The following is a 14,365-nucleotide window of genomic DNA, read 5'->3' on the forward strand; positions in this document are numbered from 1 at the left end:
ATGCAATCTAATAATTTCAAAACTCTTCTCAACATTTCACACAGAGAATTCAAATATACCCACTATTTTTAGGCTCCATGGAGCCCTAAGAATTCGGTCCTAGAGGGTTCGGTCGGGTGTACCATTTCTATGAACTGCGGTCCTTGGAAGCTCGTAGAATGTGGTACTAGGATACCTAGGACCACCTTTACACCGGTATCATCTCCTTAAGAATTAAACTTTGAAGTTGTCGCAGTCAAACTTTGAGAATTCGCTCCCTGATATGAAACTTACAAAACTTTGAAACTTCAGCCTGGTTGGCCCGCAGACAACTTTTCAGTTTGCCTCGGAATGGTCCGCCGAGGCCGCTCGTTCTGCTGCCGCGCCGGCGGTCACGACAGTCGGGGCGTGGCCAGGCCCTTCGAGCCTCATGGCATGGGAGTGCGCCTCGGGGGCGGCCCCTGACTGGGCGGCCGGCGGTACGCGGACTCGGTGACGGTTTCAAATTTACTTAGTTTCATCAAACCTTCGAAGTACCAGCCACACACACATGCAACATGTTTATATGTACATCACCTGTGAAGAATCGGTTCCCAATTGGCTAGCCCAGACAGCGAGTCTCCACGGACTCTTGCACCAGCTCCTCGAACAAGCTGTCGGCTACTTCAGCCATGATCTGCTCCTCATCTGCCTTGATATCCATTAGGATGTTGTCCATTTCAAGTACGGACCGCTCAACAGCTCGCTCCAGCACCTTCTCCTCCAGCTCCCAGTCCAGCTCGCTCTTCCCGTCCCCGTGCGCATGTCTGACCGTCAGCTCCGAGGAGGCGCATACCTCTGCCATCCTCTTGAGGAGATCCCTCCTGACCCCCTCTGCTCCCTTGACGACCGACTGCGCCCTCTGCATCCTGCTGATCTCCTCGTTCATCAGGTCGAAGAGCAACTTGTGAAAGATCTGCTGGGCCTCCGTCCGCCGCCCCGCGAACTTCTTCTCCTTGTTCAGGAAGTCAGTCATGACGTCGAGCTCCCTCAGCTCCTCCATGCCCTTGTCGTCCACTGAGTCCAGGAGCTCCGCGGCGTAGAGGACTGCAGACGCCGTCGACCTCGGGCAAGAGGAGAGGTCCTCCACCGCGCTCAAAAGTATCCTTGAGGAGACGGTCCTCTCATCCAGGAGGCTAGCTGCCTTGCGGGCGCTGCCTCCCGAATCATCCGAGTGGAAGGAGAAGTCTTGCTCGTTCCAGCCCGACAGGATCTGGGCATCCGACGAGGTCGAGCTGCTGGCGCTGTGAGGAGACGAGTCAAGCTGGCTCGGAGCTCGGAGGTCCATGGCGAGCGAGTCAGACACGAGCTCGTCCAGCAGCATGTCTGAGACTGCCGGCACGCTGTCAAGCTTCTGCTTCCGCTGGTGAACCGACGGGGGCGCGAGGGGAGGAGAATCGACAGTGGGGGAAAGGCTACCAGGGGTTCCATCAGGGAATCGAATGCCGCCTCCCTCGCGTCCGCTGCAATCTTCCTGTCCATTCGCCCCTCTTTCGAGCTGAACGAACTTCTCTGCGACCCCCTTGACCCGCGGAGCCGGAGCTTGCTCGTCCACCAGGCGATTCAGGCGCGACATCTCTCCCAGCTTGGGGTACAGACAAGCAACCCTTGAAGGCGAGTTGACAGGCTGAGGTGGCGAGAGGTTCGAGGGAGAGGGGGCATTGTTCTCTTTCATATCCACCGCATCCGTCTGCGAGTCGAAGTGGAACTTGATGGAATCTCCTCCGTTCCCCGAGTCATTCTGAGATGAGATGCTCTCGTCCGATACAAACTCATCTGTCAACTTGTCAAGCCCGGTCAACTTTGAAGGTTTTGCTCGCTTGTAGTGAGATTGACTCTTCATCACCGCATCAAATATGGAAGCATCAGCCTCCTCGGTGCGCCTGGCATCCAAACAAGACTCAAGGCCATCAGTTGCAGGCTCCTCCTGGGGCTTCTCGTCCCCTGCCATGACCTCTGCGCCCCGTGCCTCCTCCTCCTCGGCTGGCTCCCCCCTCTCGGCTGGCTCCTCCTCCTCCTTCGCCCTGACCGCCTCCTCCGTCGACCGGTCCAGGCTCTCCTCCTCCTCCCACCTGTCGGACTCCTCCTCCTCCTCCTCCTCCTGGGGCTCCTCGTCCCCTGCCATGACCTCTGCGCCCCGTGCCTCCTCGTCCTCCTTCGCCCTGACCGCCTCCTCCGTCGACCGGTCCAGGCTCCCCTCTCGCTGCAATATGTCAGACGTGCCCTGTTTCTTGATCTGGTGGACCGGAAATTGGATTTGGATCAATTTGCTGTTCGTTCCATTCAAGAATGATTTGGAGGGAGAATTATTGATATCCCCAATGTCTTCCGAATCTTTGAACACAATGCCTTGGCGTTGAGGGCTGAAGCTGCCGGCACTGTCTGTCAGAAAGGTAAAGTTTGACGTGTTCTTTTCAAAGTGTGTATGATGCATTGTTTCCGCATCCCTTGACAAGTCTTGATGATCGCCATTCCTCGTTTCGTTCTCCTGATTCTGACTGCGATGGACCGATTCCTCCAAAGTATTGAGTTTCTGAGCAAAACCCTCTCGCTTCACCGCCGAACCCTCTAAGTCAGACAAATCGTCCTCTGAACCTTCCTTTATGCTTTCATCCTCCATCACCGAATCCATCAATTCCGAATCATCTTCATCAAGGTACTTGGGCCTAGCTCTTGCCTTTCCTGGCAAGGGGCTCTGGGCGACCATGGATGAAGGTGTTCCCGTCGTGGCCGATGGGATTCGCTTGTTGGGACTTGGCGAAGGTGCCACCATAGAGGAAGGAGTGCCTGGACAGCTGGGAGAGTTTCTCAAATCCTCGAGATTCCAACATGTGGTTTCATCCAGCTGCGACTGCTCCACTTTCTCCTGGCAGCTGATCGTGTCCATCCTCATCTCAACGAGGACCTGCGACCTCCTCTCAAGCTCCGATCTCTTTCGGCGTCTTTCCTCTTTGATCTGCCGCCTCAGATCAGCGATCTCCCGCTTCTCAGCCGACAGCTGCGACAAAATTCTCTTTTCCATCTCCTCGATCTCCTCCAGACTCTCCAGGGCGCAACGATCACGTTGGCCCGCAAGTTGGCCACGCGCAGCAGAGAGTCTGTCAAGCTCAATCGAAGCCTTCTCTTCGATCGCCTGCTCCCGCATTCTCAGGAGAGTGAAATGCTGCATGCAAGTTCCATCCTCCTCCTCGAGCGACCTCTTGATCAGGCTCAACGCGTCCCTGGTGATCCGATCGTCGTTGACGGGCGATGGGACGTCTGACATAATGTTGATGGGCTCCAGGGGGGAGAGGACTTGGTTCGCATCGAGCTCGTCAGATCGATCTCTTGCGTCAACACACGGCGAACCGATCAGACTGACGTGTAATGAAGACTTGTTGCTTCCCTGAGCAGCTTCTTCCATGACGGCTCTGTACTCCTGATCCTCAAGTTGCCGATGGTGGATGTAATCCTCGATCGAGTGTTCCGAGCGATCAACAGCGCAACGATGCTCCCTTCGATCTCGGTCCTCATCAACCTCTGACATGATAACCCAATCAAGGTCTTTCTCTTCGAGTTCATCGCATTCTCTCTTGGCTGACAGCTCCGCCCCATCTTCACAATGGGATGACACTTCCATCGACATGTTCCCTTGCGACGGCGCGTCCCTCGAATCTTGTAGATCCTCTTCGCGAACAGAAATGTGACCTTGAGATGGTCTATGAGAGAGATCGAGCTCCTCTATGTCGATCTCTTCGATCGTAATGTCAGCTCCTGTAAATTCTCTCGAGCCCAGCTCCTTGTGCCCCTCGTTTTTCTCCTCCTCCTCCTCCTCCTCCTCCTCCTCCTCCTCCTCCTCCTCCTCCTTTCCTCTCTCCATCGGCGTGTCAAGGGCCTGAGCAAGCACAAAATTGCCTGCCTGCGTCTCTCTAGGAGGAATCGTGGATGTATGAGGCTTCATGGTGGCAGCGAGGGATTGGAGCAGAGAGTCGGCAGCTTTCCTAGAGGCGGCGATGATCGATTGCGGATCAGGGAGCTTTTCTTCGCCTACATCCGCAAGGTCTTCAAACCTCTCGTCCCTGCGCTTCAAAGTGGGTTCGAGTCCTATGCGGTCGGAGAGGATGTCCAGGAGTTCAGATCTAATGCTCTCTTCGAAGCTGTCGAGGAACTTCCTTGGGGGGTGAAAAGGGAGGGTAGGGTCCAAGTCCAAGTACCTCCTGGCAGAGTTTGTTTGTAACCACTCGTCGTCGGTCCATCCCTCGAGATCGCTCGAGTCGCTGTTGGTTGAGCTCTTTGCCACCCTCGTTGAGTTCTCCGCCTTTTCTTTCTTCCTCATCGGCATGACTCTCTTGTCTTGTCCCTTTGACTTGTGCATACTTGGAAGCTTCCCACACGAAGATTCCGATCCACTCTGAAGACTCTCTTGCTTCTTGGAGACCTGAAGAGAAACAAGGCAGTCAGACGCCGTATCGAATAGTGCTTATCAGCCCCATACCATCTCTCGTTTCTTCACCTGCTTTCCGATATGCTCCCTGTTGCTTCTGACGGTCTGCATGAGATGTTCCAGATTCGACTTCTATCATGGAGTCAAGTGTGAGGATTAGCTCATAAGCTCCAGCCACACGCACCAGTTTATCTTGCTTGCGAGCGTCCAACTCTTTCTGTTTCTTCGCTGATTTCTCTCGCTCCTGGCGCTTTTGCTGCATGTATTGTTTGATCTGCGCCCAGCATCATTCGAGAATTGCAACAAAGTTGCTCTAACCTCTGCCGTAGTTCGGCCGGAGCAATGAGGATCATGTTTTTCAACTTTCTTCTGCATGACAGAGGACTGGACAGAGAAACTTGTCAGTCTTTGATACAGCTCATCCTGTCTTCAACAACCTCCTTGCCACCCTTCTTCTTCTTGCGTCTGTGTACATGGCTCTTCTTTAACGCACAAGACGATTCACTCTGGGACAAGGTCTGGCAAGCGTGGGATCCCTGGTTTGTCAACAAAAATGAGCGCAGAGGACCAGGAGCCGACCAAGGAGGAAAGAAGTCGACAGCGAAAGGAAGAAAAAGCAGAGGAATCGTAAGGCAAGCGACATTACCTCGTCTAGAACCTGCCGCTCGAGGATGTGCTCTGCTTTGTCCAACAGTGAGTTCCACGTTGAGGACCTGGAGCTCTTGTGGAAGTCCGAAGATTCCTGCAGAATAAACTAACGAGAGGCAAGGAGGACAAGGTACCGTAAACATGGGATGAGAGAGAAAGGCAAGAGATGAAAGGGGGGTTGCTGAGGGCTCAAGGTAGGGGCAGAGGAAGTAACCTCGAGCGAGTGGACGCCGGTGCTCTCACAAGTTGGTTCGCTGCATCATGTCAGACAGACCTCTTCTCAGCTCGACCCCGAGCACTCACTCGTCAGAGTTGCAGTACTGAGCAGACGACAAGGAGATGTCCGAAGAGGATCCCTGGGAAATAAAGTCAAGTGAGAGGCAGGAGGTCCCAAGAATTCTCAACTCACCGCAACCAAACACGGGATTCCAGAGAGATTGGAGGTCAGCCTACACGATCAAATTGTCAGATGCTCCTGGGCCATCCTCCTCCATTCTTGCTTACTGCTCATGCTTCCGGGAACGTTGACGAGAAGACTTTGACGACAGCGAAGATCCGCTCAACCCCTTGGACTTTTTGGCTGTTTCAAAATCATCACGACGACATTTTTGAGGTCCTCCTTCCACCTCTTCCTCGCGCAGGAGCTGAAAGACTTCGCTTCCTGCTTGTTTGGGTCGCTCCGTTGACCAAGACATGCACCTGCTTTATCTGGCCTGTCAGAGATGTACAACAAGCAAGCTTGTGCTAGGGAACCTCGTCGGTGCTGGCAGAATTCCTTGAAGCAGTGTCAATCTCTGATGAAGGAAAGTGCAAAATAAATACCTCGTCTGACTTTCAGATGTCTTCATCTCCTTACATTCTCTCTGTGGCCCGGCAGGCCGTCAACACACAACACAGAATCCTCAAAACTTGCCTGATCTCGGATCTCCTGAAGCAGAGCCATCACGGCAGATCTCCGTCGCTCCATCTCATTCTTCGTCTCAATCTCCTGCTCCTTCTTCTGACGGATTTCCTGCAGAAACTTGTCAGATTCCGGGAGTCACGACAAAACCTCAAACCTGCAGGGCTAACGTCGGCCGCTTGCTGTGCCTGACTTTCTTCTCCCTCTTGTCCATGTTCGAATCATGCGCCGATACGTCCGCAAGATGCTGCACAACAGAGACCGTTACAAGACTAGTTCAACCATCAACGCAAGGAGGACTCGCCTTTGAGGAATCCTGGACGGTCGCCGGGATCTTGGAGGCGACGAGTTCACGAGGGTTGAGCGAATTCAACTTGTCGAGCGCGTCAGGGACATGAACATCTCTCGTCGTCATCGTTGACAGGTTGAAAGATCTGAAAAGAATCACATCACAATCGAGAGCATTCGAACCATTGGGGTCGCACTTGACAACTTCTGACTCATTGCCGGCGCCAGGGGGAGCAATCGTTGAGAGTTTTCCTGACCTGTAGTCCCAGATAGTCACATGGCGTCCCTCGCTCAACTCGACAACAGACCTCTTATGCAGTCCTGACGTGTTCTTCACAGCCGTAGAAGAATTCCCAGAATGGTTGAGCGACCTTTGAGAGCGAGGTATTTCTGTTTGAGCTAAAAACCAAGGTGTAAGGAACTCAACTTACAGCTAACAGAGGGGAAGCGATGCCAGCAGAAGACATGAAGGGAAAGACGGTTGAACACACCTTGCCATGCTGTTGAAAAGGGTTGGGAGAGAAGAGCTCTACTTGTACCCATAGTCTCGTCGCTGACAACCTGACAAACAAAATCATCCTATTGGAAAGAAAGCCTCTCATTAGGTAAATACCTGTACTTTACCCAGACCAATAGCCAACGACTTCCTATTTGCATGCGCTAAAACATGGTCAGCTCAATCCTTTTCACTTGAATTCAGTCTCACTGTTCTCCGATGGCCATGGCGCGTCCATACGCTCACTTCGGGCTTGCAACGTCCGAGAAACTACGACTCCCGAGCTCGTTGAGAGTTTCTTCCCCTTGAACTCAGCCTCTTGCATCTTCCACCACCCTCCTCCTCTGTTCTTCCTCCAATCTTCACCAAACGCGCACCCAGGGCCTTACACAATTTGACCAGCGCTGGACCCGAGTCTAGAGTTAACAACCAATAGCAGCGGCCGAGTGTGACTGCTTGAGCTCTTGTTGACTCCTACCACCTTGCTCATCATCACACTCTCAGTTGTCCTTCTCCTTCTCCGCCGCCTCTTTCTTCTCCTGCACCTTCACAATGGACGAATTTCATTCTGCGCCGCCCTTCCCGCCATGGCACCATTTGTCTACTACCCACCCTTTGGTCATATTAAGTTTTTAGAGACCCCTGTAGTTTATTTCTACAAGTACCCCACCCCTCATGACAAAGTAACTCAACCATCGTTTACCCTGACAAATTCGAATTTATGTACCCCGTACCCCTACTTATACTACCCCCACCTCCTCTCCCTTCATCGGACTGTCTCCACCCGACCGAAAATCTCTCCTTCGCACAGTTGTACACTACTGACTGCTCCTGCTCCTGCTCCTGCTCCTGCTCCTGCTCCTGCTCCTGCTCCTGCTCCTGCTCCTGCTCCTGCTCCTGCTCCTGCTCCTGCTCCTGCTCCTGCTCCTGCTCCTGCTCCTGCTCATTAACCTTGTACTGAGCCCGTTCTCCTCCACTCTCGGTTCTTCTGCATCTCCTAATTGTTCTCACGCTCCTCTGCGAAAGTTTTTTGATGCCGAGGCGATGATGAAACAGGCAAAGTGGCGCAGACGAGGAGGACGAGTCAGGAGCAGCTGGGGCAAGCGCGAGAGTAGAAGCGATAGAATGTTTATCCTCTCAGAACACTTCTAGTCCACCAGCCACCTGGCCGCTCGGCTTCGAAGAAGAGACTTCCTCAGGGTTTGCCGCGTGCATCCTGTCGAACTGGATGGTCTGGGAAGCTTTTCAGCGACAGAGGGCAATGGTGGAAGGCGTGAGCGGGGAAGGTATGATAGAGGAGGGGGATGAGAAGCTGTGGGCTACTATAGCAAGAGATCTGCAGGAGGAGGAGGAGGAGGAGGAGGAGGAGGAGGAAAGACTCACCCTTCGTCTCAACTTGACCAGATAGTGCAAACTATCAAGCCTTGTTACAATCTCTGGCGCGAGGAGAACAGTAGGAGCAGGAGCAGGGGCAGGGGCAGGGGCAGGGGCAAAAGCAGGAGCAGGAGCAGGAGCAGGAGCAGGGGCAGGGGCAGGGGCAGGAGCAGGGGCAGGAGCAAGAGCAGGGGCAGGAGAGGAGCAGGAGCAGGAGCATGTAGTGCCTGTCGGGAGTGAAAGCCGAAAGGCAATCCAACCTCAACACCTGTAAGCAACGCGAGATGAGGCTGGTGCTCGGCCAATGCAGGAGAAGAACCTTGCGGAGGTGGGCGAAGGCAACGTAGTCCTTGTACTGCTGCCTCACCGTCGCGTCGCACGCCGCCAGGCTGTCCAGGTGCAGGATATAGTCACTGATCCTCATCAGCCTGCTGCCAGCGTCTGGGGATGCGATAGCGTCAAGAGTAGGAGGTCCAGCCCGCATCGAGGCTACCTGTCTGTGCCAACCATGGCGGGACGGACATCACGACGACAGCGCGGGATCTGCGGACCATGCCTTTGAGCATCTTGACGAAGACGAGGAGGTCGTTCTCGCAGCTCTGCCGGGGTCGCCCTGGAGAGAAACAACAAGACTTGAGGGATGCAGCAGCAGCGGGCTTTCTTGCTATCACCTGGAGAGAACCAGGAGAGGGACCCCAAGGATGGAATCATGACTCGGCAGAGCTTTTCTTCCAACTTGACCGCGTTTTTGATCTGGTCGAGCAAGTGCGACAGGTGGAAGTGCGACTGGGATGACTCGGTCTCTTGACTCTCTCCATTTGCCTCCCTTGTTATGGGAAGTTCTTTGTAAAATTTCTCGCGGATTTCCGGCGATAGAGGTTTGCTCTTGCTTATGTCAAACCTGCGGGAATATTCAGAACAAGGAAAGGGAGGAACGCAGGAAGGAAGACCTGTCGCAGTATGACGGACCTGATGTCTGTGTCTTCAGCTTAGATTGTTGTTGTATCGCCTCCTATCAAAGATTGTTCTCAAATTCCGAGGCTGAAAACAACTCTCCCCCGTCACCTTGTATCGCCATGCTATCCTTAGCTCGTCGTCTTTCTCTTCGAAACAACTTTCACTATCTCATTTTCACCCATCACAGCATACCCATCATGGAACTTGGAACTCTCTGCCTCACTTGCTCCTCAGAATCTTTGTTAAAGTCAAGCAGGAATGCGCAATCTCGCATACAAGTACCGTTCTCTATCAGGGAGGGAATCTCGTCCGAGATCCTCCCGCCCTCTCCACAAAGCAGCACGTTATGTTCATGTTGCACTCCCTGTAGCGGAGATAAGATCACAATAAGAGATCAAGCGAGGAGGAGAGGAGAGGAGAGGAGAGGAGAGGAGAGGAGAGGAGAGGAGAGGAGAGAAGAAGCGACCTGAGCTATGCAGTGCTTGAAGATGTGCTCATAGCATCTCGTCGGAGAATCTTCGACGACGAGCAGCACAGTACCGACTGTGATCCCACCTGAACGAACTTCGGTCATGCCGCTGTGTGTAGCTCGGATGAAGACAAGGGGAAGGAGAGGAAAAGGTTGGAGAGCGAGAGGAGCAAGAGAAATACCTCCAAGCGCTGAGTCAATGGCAGCGAGCCCGGAGCTAGTCTGCCAGTTCTTGGAGAATGCGGAAGACTTGACGCCCTGCACACATCGAGTCACTCTACAGACTGCGATGAGACTTGGTCACCTTGACATGCTTGTAGTCTAGTTCAGCCTGCGAGCCAGCGAGTCAGTGGAGGGGGGGAGGAGCAGGGCGAGGAAGAGGATGGGAAATGTTCAGCAGGCTCGAGAGAACCTTCTCTTGTTGTGAGGACGTGGAAGATGCAGCGCCAGGTTCCTGCATTCATTTCACTCAGTATCTCCATCCTCCTCCTCCCCTCCCCTCCCCTCCCCTTCCTCCTCTGCCTCCTCCTTTGCATCTTCTCCTCCTCTCTGACCTTCTCATAGCGACGGAAGACGCTGGACGCCATGGCAAACGCCCCTGGCCCCCGGCTGTGCCCTCCTACCCGCCCCCTTTTTTTTTCCCACTCATGAAATTCTTTGGGGGAAGGAGAGGGGAAGCAGACGGTAAGAGAGGACAAGAGGAGCGGATGGGAGGGAAAGAGCAGAGCAGAGCAGAGCAGAGCAGAGCAGAGCAGAGCAGAGCAGAGCTGAGAGCTGAGAGCTGAGAACAGGATTTTGGAGCAACTCATACATAGCAATCTTCTATTTGAACAACAATCTTACGACAACAAAGGTGTACAAAGTAACATCGTCATGGTCATCTTCATCCTTCGGGATGCGCAGCATTCATCACGAACGCGTTGAAGCGACCGACGGCTTTCCGGTTCATGTCATCCTCTTGCTCCACATCTGCCGCGAATTTCACGCCAGCATGCAGCGGGCGCTCCTCTCACCTTGCTGCGACACCATGTCAGGAGCGAGGTAGTCGCCGTTGAGGTCAGGAGGGATCCGCTTGTAGATCATGGAGAGGATGCGGCAGTTGGACGACTTCCACTTCCGCCCCAGCATGCAGGCGATCTCTTTGTACAGTCTGAGCACAACCAGCTCCACCTGCTCCTGCCAGTCAGCCGGATCGACTCTCCTCCCCTCGCCTAGACCTGCTCGTTCCCGATGTCAAGGACCTTGCGGAGCACCAGCGGAGCCTTGAAGGAGACGAGCGTCCGGATCCTGCTCCTCGAGCCCGCGATGGTTTGCTGAAGGCATGGGAGTGAGGAGGGGGAGGAGGAGAAGCAGCAGCAGCAGCAGCGGGGAGAGGCAAGATGGTCGTACATGCAACACATGAAGCAAGCATGAGATGTTGGCGATGTTCCTGACGCAGACCGAGGGCCTCGTTTCCTTTCCTCGCAGTGAGAAGCTACCGGCAAGCAAGTCGTTTACCCCCGCCATGTCGATCTCCTCAGAGCTGAACGCCGTCTTCATGCAGATGGCCTACCAAGACTGTGAGCTGACCAGCCTCACATCGCCTCCTCCTACCCTTCTCCGCAGACTTCGACTTCTCCCGTCAAGAAGCCCTGGGCATGCGGCGTCAGACGACCAGAACGAGGGTCCCCACTGCACAAACACCGAGGATGCTCTTGTCCAGCTGCAAGACTGGCCAAGGCAGGCTGACCAGCTGCTCCATCTCCTGAGCTCCGCACGTCATGCAGGCTGATGGGCGCAAGGGAGGGGCAGAGGACCTGGTTCAACATCTTGAGGGAGAGCAGGAGGAAGTTAGAGTCGTTGAGGAGTAGGCAGAGGTATCTGCGAGGGGAGCGTCACTGCCATCGCCTCCTACACAGCAAGAGGTCATTCACTCTTTCGCTAGAGGATGGAACCGGTCGAATAGTCGCATGATCTTCCTCAGACAGGTGGCCGTGGACTTGCCCACGATCCTGCCCATTCCTGTCAAGGGGGGAGGGGGGGAAGGGTGTCGGGCAGGGGTCGTCACCTCCGATATCGGGTCCACTCGGCATTGAACAGGGAGATCATGGTTTCCCCGGAGTTCTGAAGGATTTGCTCATAGGTGAGGACCAGAGGGTCAAGGTCTTGCGGGTCCGTTTCCATGGCGGAGAAGATTTCATCCCACAGATCTTGGTTCAACGTCAACCAGGGGGCAAGTTCGGTATGCAGTCAGGTACCGGCAGAATCGAAGGAAACGTCGCTTGCCATGTCGTGCACGGGCGGGCTGGAGATCTCAACGTTGTCTTCTTCGATTTCCTTGGTATTTACACTGGATGCCAGCAAGAATTTCAGCAGGACAACCACCTGCCAGGCAAGGATGAGGATTGTGGAACTGCAAATGAGCAGGTACCAAGTTTGGGAGAGAGGGCAAAACGGAGGAGTAGAAGCGTGCTTCTTTGCTGCTGAGGTCGGGATGACTTCGTCCGTACGGCAGGTCCTTTGACTCGGCCTTGTTCCACCTGCCGTTGGCTATCGGGGGCTCCCGGCTAGGGTCGCTGCTATGAATCAGCACAGAACAGACTTGTGGCGACTGGATCACTCACGTGTTGGCCTTGTCATGCAGAGAGATAGCAGCAGAGGAGATACACTTGGGGATCACGTCAGGGTACTTGGTTTGCATCTCTGACGGCCATGGTCAGCAGCGTTGCGCTCTCCTCTCTGGCCCACCTTCCCTCCAAATGCGGAGTCGACTGAGCAGGCAGGCAGAACCTGTCTTGTCTCACACGGTCGGACGAATCGGAAGCCAACCGAACCTGACAGTTTGGCGTCGGACAACTTGTTGGTGGAAAACGTGACGAGGAACAGCAAAATCTCCATAATGCAGAGGATCTTCTTATAGGGGACCGGAAACCTGAGAGTCACCGTTTACGCTTGTCCACCGAGACGAATGAAAGGCAAACCTTTTCTCGCTATGGATCTGGAAATTCAGCAGATCAACTATGAAAAGGAAGAACGAAGATTGCTCCAGTGGTGTTTCGTCTACACACAACAGAAGCACAATGCTCTGAACGTGTTCTTCAACATCTGCTCGCACACCATTGATCTGATTGTAGCATTCTACCATCATTCCGTGCAACTTCTCGTTTCGCTAGCAGGTGCGGCTTGTCACCAGCAAGGCAACAGATCTCAAGATTACCTTGGTGACCCAATTCTTCAGAACCGACAGAGCAACGAAGAGCAGGTTGCTGAGCAGAGAAGACAGCTTCCTCCACTCGACGCATTCAGATTCTGAGGTCAGGTTGTCATCTGCTTCAGAAAGCTTGCAAAGGCATCTCGTCAGCGCCGAGGTCACGATGACGATGATGTCTCTAGAAATCAGGGATGTTTGTAAGAAAACTACCATCTTGGTCGACAGAGCAGTCAAACCCAGCGAAGCTACCAGCAGCAACTTCACTGCATTCGACTGTTTCAAGATGTCAGTCTGCTCCAGGTCCTCGATGCAACTGGAGAAGAAATGACGAACGGACTTCAGGTCTGCATGCCGGACTTGCTTCCCGGAAAGCTTCTCAAAGCAGGCCTTCCATCCCTGCTCACTTCCATCGAGCACGAAGTTGTGCAGAAACAAAGCCTCTCGTTCACAGAAGAGCTCCGAAACCTCCTCCAGTAGCGGCTTGACTTTCTTCACGTGGTCCAGAGTTGCCGAGGAAGTATCAGAGTGAAAGAAGATCGACTTCATTTCCGTCTCTGGCTTTGCGGGGACTTGCTCTCCGTCCCCAAGGAACCTCGGCTGACTGATGGGAGAAGGGTTGGATTGAATGCTATCATTCAACCTGAGCAGCTTGAGGCATTCAACCTCGTTCACAGGATCCTGCGTCGATCGCTTCCGAACATCCTGGAACGTGACTGCGTCGTTGTTCGCATGCTCGTTCCCCCAAAACACAACCTGATGGGATGATAAGGATCGGAGCCCCCTGGTACCTTGAAGCTCGTTCAACCTCGCGCAGAACCAGACCTTTCTCCCACACATCTTGTCGCCTACCTCGATGTCCTCACCATACTTCAACGGTGATGCCGAGCTGTCAGCAGGGATGCGCACGGAGGAGAGAGGGACCCACTCGAAGAAGCTGTCGTAGGCGTCCAGTATTCGCACTCGTAGGAAGGCCGAGGAGTCCTCAGAGTCCTTGACGAGCTCGTACGCCTCGGCAGGAAACCACGCTACCGCAGTTTGAAAGGAGGGGGAAGAGGGCTTGCGCAAGAAGCCATGCACGAGCACCTCCACCAAGTGACGCTTCAGCGGATGCTCGGGAGTGATGGGTGTCGAGGGCGACGATGCAAGGCGAGGAGTCCTCGGAATGCTGATGTGGCATGGGCTCGGGGTGCAAGACGCATCTGACGAGCTGCTGACGTCAAGTATTCCACCGTCTACTTCATCGAGAACGATGTCCAAGGTTCGCATCATCACAGCCAAGAATGAGAGGAGGGAGTGTTCAGTCGGATCTCCAGTGTATCCCAGCACTTGAGAGATCGTTGGATTGGCCAGCTCAACGAAGTGAACACTCGACCCTCCACCACTCTTCTCCCTTCGCCGATCTATCTATCATCTTGCATCGAAATTCTCCCTCTGGTACTTCCTATCTTGAAACAATGGCTGGCTCCCATTGTTTTTTCCAGTCCACAAGCTAGGGCTGCATTCTCTCTCTCCCGCTCCCTTTTTCCTTCTCCTCCCTCCCCCCTCTCTGTTCCTTCTCTTCCCCCTCCTCTCGCGCCCTTCTCTTTCTCCTCCTCCCTTCT

At 54.1% G+C, this 14,365-nt stretch overlaps 3 protein-coding genes across 3 annotated transcripts; all 3 read right to left on the reverse strand.

Annotated features, from left to right (window-relative positions):
- Positions 1-580: 580 nt before the first annotated feature.
- On the reverse strand, positions 581-7,099 carry GUITHDRAFT_142936 (hypothetical protein; the record flags this gene model as incomplete). Its single annotated transcript, XM_005827136.1, has 18 exons — positions 581-4,435; positions 4,511-4,573; positions 4,626-4,715; positions 4,760-4,825; positions 5,088-5,183; positions 5,304-5,343; positions 5,393-5,445; positions 5,499-5,538; positions 5,594-5,669; positions 5,789-5,864; positions 5,946-6,101; positions 6,148-6,237; positions 6,313-6,424; positions 6,476-6,535; positions 6,587-6,677; positions 6,770-6,839; positions 6,892-6,938; positions 6,985-7,099. 18 exons carry the CDS (start codon positions 7,097-7,099, stop codon positions 581-583), a joined length of 5,196 nt encoding a protein of 1,731 aa, XP_005827193.1.
- An 812-nt stretch (positions 7,100-7,911) lies between these two features.
- GUITHDRAFT_142937 (hypothetical protein) lies at positions 7,912-10,161 on the reverse strand (the record flags this gene model as incomplete). Its single annotated transcript, XM_005827137.1, has 12 exons — positions 7,912-8,007; positions 8,417-8,589; positions 8,642-8,761; positions 8,820-9,049; positions 9,099-9,160; positions 9,214-9,251; positions 9,388-9,469; positions 9,572-9,660; positions 9,757-9,832; positions 9,879-9,905; positions 9,987-10,028; positions 10,129-10,161. The coding sequence occupies 12 exons, from the start codon at positions 10,159-10,161 to the stop codon at positions 7,912-7,914; spliced, it is 1,068 nt and encodes a 355-aa protein (XP_005827194.1).
- A 296-nt stretch (positions 10,162-10,457) lies between these two features.
- GUITHDRAFT_142938 (hypothetical protein) lies at positions 10,458-14,033 on the reverse strand (the record flags this gene model as incomplete). The annotated part of the gene is made up of 14 exons (XM_005827138.1): positions 10,458-10,543; positions 10,588-10,744; positions 10,792-10,887; positions 10,964-11,122; positions 11,144-11,205; positions 11,304-11,434; positions 11,509-11,565; positions 11,622-11,763; positions 11,812-11,938; positions 11,985-12,129; positions 12,178-12,256; positions 12,388-12,485; positions 12,535-12,551; positions 12,771-14,033. 14 exons carry the CDS (start codon positions 14,031-14,033, stop codon positions 10,458-10,460), a joined length of 2,619 nt encoding a protein of 872 aa, XP_005827195.1.
- Positions 14,034-14,365: the final 332 nt, after the last annotated feature.

Source organism: Guillardia theta (assembly GCF_000315625.1).
Source record: "Guillardia theta CCMP2712 unplaced genomic scaffold GUITHscaffold_69, whole genome shotgun sequence".
NCBI lineage: Eukaryota > Cryptophyceae > Pyrenomonadales > Geminigeraceae > Guillardia > Guillardia theta.